Here is a 7,500-nt window from a genome sequence, read left to right as displayed (position 1 = left end):
CAACAAAAATATTTTAAAAATTACAAAACAGTAATCAGTTTTCTATTCTTCATTATTTTTTCATTCTCACAACTACATTCTGAATGATGAACTGAGTGATTGATTAACATAACAACAGAAAAACACAAAATAAAGAAAGAGAAACCTAGATCACACCATTGGGAAAATGATGTTGGGAAAGTGGTTTGTTCTCGCATACAACAAATGCTTTGCTGTTTTATTTTAGAATCCGAGATGCAGTTTTCAAGAGCAGTGGCCAAAAGATGTGAATATAGTTCCCAATCACTCCACACCAATGGAATAAAGTCGTAAAAGTAACTGTCAAAAACTGCTAAAGGATCTAACTTAAGATTACTACGATCTAATTTCACCAGTAAATAGAGTAACAAGAGTGCTGACTTGTACATTGGTCTTACAAAGTATAACTCTTAACTCACATGAGAAGATTTATGAAGGATGTCAGGATTTGGCAAAAAGACTAATGTTTCTAACCTAATTCAACAAACTATGGTCTCGTCTAATTTAACTGAACTAAATCACTTTACTGTCAGGATATGAAATAATTCTACCAAACACATTAACTCCCTCCAGCAGTACAAGGGAAAAAATTAACTGAGCTCCTACTGTAACAGTATGAGGTGAATGGGTTTGTGTGCCTGTTAGCATAATCTACACAACTGACAAAATCACATACAAATATTTCTGAAATATAGTTGACTTCTGCAATTTGACAATTCCTGTTACAATATATCATAAGTGAGAGTAGTTGTCATTTTTCAACTGACAAGATCGTCATTGTTTCTAGTTTCTGTTGTCTTGCATGCCTTTGATAAGAAAGATATTCCCTTAGATATAAAATCATGTACACATCGTATCATGTTTGCAGAGATCCACTTTCACACACATAAAAAGTGAAAACCACAAGTGTCCCCAACTAACCAGACTGAATCTATCCCCAGGAAACCATGACATCAAGAGCTGTTATTGACTGCAACATTCAGAAGAAAAATTTGATGTTCACCTTCATTACTTTTAGGTTGTAGGACTTCATCATGGTGTCGAAGATCAAAGATCCATCAGTTTAGCCAGGGTTGACAACCTCACGCACACACTACACTGTTCCCTGTACTCTCGCTATACCACAAGTCTCCTCATTTTCTACTGGCTAGTGCATTGGCTAACCAATCCATTGACTGATCTAGCCCTTCACCCTTAATGGCAGAAGTCTTGAATATCTGGAAGGTTCGAGTCTTGAGAGCATCTAGACCAAGGGCTGAATGAACCTCTGCAACTGTCATAGCTCCTTCCATGTCTTGCTTGTTGGCTAACACCACTAGGATAGCTGATTTTAATTCTTCTTCCTGTGGTAGATAAAAGATAAATATTTATATATTATTTCTTTGAAGGAAACAGATATCCACGTACTTGCACATTAACAAATTAGACATTTTTGCTGTGGTTTGGTTTTCAACGATTCTTGTCCTGGATTGTGATTAAGTACATCTTAGCTCTCAAGCAGCAATACTAGTGGCATTGTCAATACAGAAATATGTTAGCCAGACTACAAACACTCAAGAGAGTACAAAAAATATTTTTACAGTACAAGAGTCTGATATCCAGCTGCCCTGGATCATGACTTCTGTACCATGCATAGTCATTACATGCCACACAGTGAGGGGCAGTTTACTACTGAAACCATATAACAAAATTCTTTGCCTATTTCAAAGCAAGGAGCTAGAAGGCCCCAGCAGCATAGAGAGGGGTAAGTGAGAATTGCAGTATTTGAACCACAACTTAATATTTAGTAACACTGAACTTATATTTACCTCATGTAATTTAAAAAGCAACTTATGTATGAAGATTCTATGCAATTGCTGGGATGGGTTTGGGAACATATTCCCCTATAAGAGTTTACTGTATGCATAAAAATATCAGATGTTTTTCATAGCAGCAATCTACTAATTCATATTAAATACAAAGTAACAAATTGTCTATTAATTTATTTCTTTATGCACAGCATGCACTTGTGTTTTAGTATATATGCCCATTAACCCACTGCAGACAGGTGATATGACATACATGACATATGAACTTTGGCACAAGACGATAGTCATCAAGGCATATTTTGACGTTGAAGGAGAGTGGATTGCTGTTTCTTCACTATACTATGAGTAATAACTCTATTTAGTAACTAATGATGACAACTGCAATAATGATTACTATAACTTCTGCAATATTCGTCAATATAGGCTTAGTTTAAAATCCCAAACACAGATGACATCACTATCTCCTGGCACCAGCAGAAAAGAAAGCCTTGGATGGCAATATCCAGTCTCTATCAAGCACAATCTTCATGTAATCTTTATTGTGGTCATTTCTTACATATTTCTTATGAGAGTGCACAAATATGAAAAAGTTGCTTTTGTCCTCACATAAATCTGCAATACTTCTTGCACACTATGTATAAATAATAATAATAATAATGAGCTGATATGGTCCCTATACCACTATTTTAGCCTACAGCAACACTGACAGAACCTGTCATATGGTACATTAAGTCTCATATATAGTAAAACATAAAGTAGTATCATAATGAATGAATGGAAGAGTGCAAAAGGTCATGATATGTGGTGTGAAGTCATGTCACACAGGTGGGTGGTACTAGTGACCATCTTGGGGACTGGGAAAGCAAATATATCCCAGTCTTCAATGGTTTAAGCTCAATCTAAGCCTATGACATAATGTAAGCGGCAAGGCATGAATAAGCAAGTCCCTGATTCAAACAGGATTGTCAAGTACTAAAAAAATTAAAATGGTTGTTCTAACTTGATCAGCTAATTGCAACAGTGATTGGATTACACAAAGTTTACAAGAATTCACCTCTCCAAGAATGGTATGTTAGTGTCTAACTATGTAAGGACTACTATAACAAATTGTCAAAAAGACCACCTTTTCAGAAGTTGACAGCCATGATTAAGTATCACTTGACTTAAAAGTGGACCTAGTCAAACAGGCATTTTACAATACCTCAGCTGAAAGATTTATACCCAAAGATGCAATCATATGATTTTGTACCATCAGCTGATTGCCTGCAGATCACAATACTGAAATCACTGTTGGCACATTATAGATCTGCTTACTATGACCCCAGAATAGGCACTAGAACCACATGCACAGCACTACAGACGGGGTTATATTTCAGAGTTAGGGTTTCACACAACAAACTGCTCTCTTTCATTTACTCATTATAATACTCAAGTACTTTTTGTGTTTGTAATTTATTATGTTTAATATATTGTGTGGCTTATAAGTCCCATATGACAGCTTTATCAATGTTGCAGCAGAATAAAATTACAGTAGTTTGTATCAGTCCATTATGGTCTTTATACTTTGTGTGACTGATATATTATAGTTTTATGCAAGGACCAAAGATACGAGGGAGAATTGTACTTATGGCTGCAAATGCCACACCACAAATCAGCCATACTGGCAAAGGGGCACATTGCAGATATTGCACATTTTCCTCTTCCCACTCTCTCTGCACATTCCACGCCACCAGTATTTTAAACTGGGAGGCTGACATTTCGTTAATGTCATCACTCTCTGAAGCTGTTGCTCAGTAGAACCATGTATGGGATTTTGGTGAATATTATGGTAATTAGGGTAATTATGATAATAATGGCCCTCATTAGTTGACTCTTGGTGTAATAAAGAAACACAGTACATAACTCTCCTCTAACATCAAATATCTTATAACAGCTATCATCGTGTGTCATGATCCCTGTCCTCAGAACTAAAACTCAATTCTCATGTATGTCATGACAACCATCCACAACAAATTGCAAAAATAAATTATTGAAGAGACCAACCTTTGAACTTAATGTTAATTTCATACAATATGTTAATATCAAATACATATAATTTTGACACTTTGAATTCCCATGAAAAACTCCAACAATATCATTGCAACTGTAAGTCATGCCACAACTTCAAATACCAATCATGTTAATGGTTAGAGTGAGCTTAGTATTCCATAAAGCCTACAATATGAAACAATGAGTTCTGGACTCCTGACTCACTGTGGGAATCATGTAAATATTTTTTTCCCCTTTTTTAGATCTACAAATTAATCGAGATTAGTATTTCAGACAATGGGAACATTTCAAATGGGTACATAAATTTCACTTCATTTCTAAACATAAGAATTCACAAACAATACCAGACGACAGTTTAACGATAAGATAAGATTACAGAATAATCTCCTGTACTATAATCTCTCTTTTCAGCTATGAAATCTAAAAACATTCTTATCTTTAACCCTACATATATTTCACTTGAGTGCATGAATTTCTTATAATGTTAACTTGAATATATGTTTATGGCAAGTTTTGTAAATTGTGCAACATACATAAAATTCTTTCATGAAATAAGCACAGCAATAATCTTACTTCCAAGCAGATTATGTTATCGTGATATTCTAATCTTTTTCCACTGTTCAATAAAAGGATATTCATCCAAAATTTAAAAACATATCATTCATGCTTTGCTCTTTCCCTTATCAAATATAGAATATGTTCATATTACAAATGACCGCATTGTTCCTTGAAACTTAAAGAGGCACTATACAGTGTATGAGGTTGGTGCACAGAATCCACAAAAAAATTTCAAATCAGATTTTGAAGTATTACAGTTTGTCATGCCAACAAGAAAAACAGTACAGTATTCTAAAGATGTTACTCAAGCTAAAATAAAAGAAAGACAGAGGGAGACTTATAAAAGGAATCCTAACACCTTACCCATATTTAATTTGCAGATCTAGTGTGATAATTTGATGTGCAACCAATAAATATATGCAATAAGCATTAAGGTAAACTCTAATTTTCTATTCAGAAATGCCAGTACTGTAATGATTAATTACACTAGTACCCTGCAAAAATAAAATCTGATACATTTTGTTCTGATAATCCCTATAACAGGAGGATGATAAATTAACCATGAGAGAGTAGAGATTCATTTCAGTCAACCATTGACAGATAAACTGATTTGTTTTTAATATATTTAATTTTATCAAAAGAAAAAAACATTAAAAGTAACAATGTAAATAATCTATTTTATTAACCCATTACGTACGGGTGCTGTGACATACATGTCAGCACCAGTAAGGCCTAAAAGAAGGGAGTCAATGCCTACATGACGTGACATAAGATTCTGCTCACAGTTGAAGCGCACACACAGTCATGAAGTATTATGGCTGTAATGGCGCTAGTTATAGAGCTACAGGGTTCCAAAGTCAGCCTAAACCCCCATTTTAAGATGGATTTATGGAAAAATATTGTTTGGGCTAGTCTGCACTACCCAGAGGGTGGAGAAAACCCTTTCCCCATACCTCTAATTTTTATACGGTGCCGCTAGTGTCATAGACCGCCTGCCTTGACGACCAGTTGGGTTGTTAGATGCCCTGTCAGCAATGGGTTAACCCATTGCATACAGATGTCATGACATACATGTCAGCACCTATTAGGCCTACAAGACAGGTGTCAATGTGTACATGATGCAACATCGGCATTTGCTCACAGTTGAAGCGTGCACACAGTCATGAAGTGTTATGGCTGTAATGGCACTAGCTCCAGAGCTACAGGGTTCCAAAGTCACCCTAAACTTGCATTTTGTGATGGATTTATGGAAAAATATTGTTTGGGCTAGTCTGTGCTACCCAGGCAGCCAAGAAAACCCCGTCCCTCTAATTTTCAGCTGGTGCTGCTAGTGTTGTAGACCGCCCTGAGGACCAGTTAGGTCATTAGGTGCCCCGTACGCAATTGTAATCACATCTTACAAGTGTCACAGAGGAAAATGTATTATTTCAACTCTCAATGAACTATTAAAGTTCATAATTTATAAAAGTCTGTGAGTATATACTATCAACCCATTAACTACAGAGGCGCTATTATCTCTGCCTGGACATTATGCTGGGGTACTTCAAAATGCACAGGCCTAACAATGTGGGTAATTTGTCTGCTTAGGTAGCTGCCAGCTGCTATGCGCCTAATCACCCAGCAAAATGATCAGACAAATGCCACGATGTAGTGTTCACGTCATCGGTGGGATTATCAGCCAAGCCATGACATGAGCGTCACATCATCTGCCATTAACCCGTTCCCAACGGGACCAATCCGGCTTAAAAAGACCAAAATTCTGAGACTCTTGAACGCATAAGCCTAACGCGTCCCCGGTGTGTAGCCCAAAAACCACTAGACGTGATATCTAGTCACCCGTCGTTAATGGGTTAAGGTGTTAGTTTCTCTCCTGTATCTACACCAGAGAACACATTTTTTTTTTTCACCTTTCTATCTCTAAATCCACAAGAAAAGAAGCACTCTCATTACTTGTAAACCTACTGAGGTTTACAACTAGAGTCAAGATTCTAAAGTCTTAAGTCAAACCTCTCTGCCAAATTTGTTAGTGACTCTTCTATCTATCACACTATATAATTTTGTGGCAACAAGTGTCCTGCAGATAAGATTCATGTGATCAAACTTGTCTGTCTAATTATCCCTTACCCTGAGGCAACAGGTGTCCTCCAGGTAGAGCTAATTATTTCTGATGCCATTTACTTTAATAACCAAAGGGTTTAGGAGGATTTTCTATAGTTGTTAACATACTTTGGTGCAAGTGCCTGCACTCTGGGCTTTGAAGCACCAATGAATGAGTACACTTTCTTTTTGATCAGAGGTTCAGTAGAAAAATGATGAAATGCAGCATTGGTTAAAATGATTCAAGTATATTGCAAAAGACAAATCCATAAGAGAAATATAAGTGAGAGTGCTGTTGAAACTATTTCCAGTTTTATGTCACTCCAAATACTATCCTCAACAGTACATGCCTCCAGTGGCAAAAGTAATCATAACTACATTCCAACCACTTCAGGGCATGCAACTGTGAAAATGAGATGAAGATTATGTTGGAGTGTCAGATCATGCAAGTCAAGTCTTGTAACTCAGATAAAGCAAGTCAAGTCTTGCAACTGTTTGTGATCAAGACTTGAGGATGATAACAATTGGCCACATTGAACAAGAATTGTATATGAGTAATATAAGGTGCAAAGGATCATGATATAAATTAAATCTTTAGTTCAATGATCACCAAAAGACAACTACACAGAGAAACTTACCTGCACATGATATGGTTTTTAATCAACCAAAAAAAAATCTACACACCTTTTCCATACAGGAAGGCAATTATTTGCACAGAATCTTACGGAATTAAACCATTTTCAATGGAATATCATACTGAAGTGTCATAAACAGTTTAACAGGTTATCTCTTTTCCAATTCTTAGAAGACAATGTATCATGTCATGAAAGCTAGCCTATGCCTAACTAAAATTCAGTATTATCATCAAAGTGTGAATATAAAATGAATTTTGCACCGTAAATATGTAAAAAAAAAAATTTGCTCTATACGGGCACCATTTTGCTTCTGGTCACACCTCACAAAAACAAGC

General features: G+C 36.1%; 1 protein-coding gene across 2 annotated transcripts in view; it reads right to left on the bottom strand.

Annotated features, from left to right (window-relative positions):
* Arl1 (ADP ribosylation factor-like 1) overlaps positions 1-7,500 on the bottom strand; it is a 22,949-nt gene that overhangs the window by 584 nt on the left and 14,865 nt on the right. For both annotated transcript variants that reach the window (XM_086544003.1, XM_086544004.1), the window contains exon 4: positions 1-1,361. This exon is cut by the window's left edge and continues 584 nt beyond it. In XM_086544003.1, coding sequence (XP_086400129.1) covers positions 1,152-1,361 — 210 coding nt within the window. In that variant the 3' untranslated portion in view covers positions 1-1,151. The remainder of the gene's footprint in view (positions 1,362-7,500) is intronic.

This window comes from Penaeus japonicus, unplaced genomic scaffold (assembly GCF_977035675.1).
Source record: "Penaeus japonicus unplaced genomic scaffold, GWHDUDI00000001_assembly GWHDUDI00000014, whole genome shotgun sequence".
NCBI classification, from domain to species: Eukaryota; Metazoa; Arthropoda; class Malacostraca; order Decapoda; family Penaeidae; genus Penaeus; species Penaeus japonicus.
The sequence above is the reverse complement of the archived record's forward strand: the minus strand, read 5'-3'. Positions and strand labels throughout refer to the sequence as shown.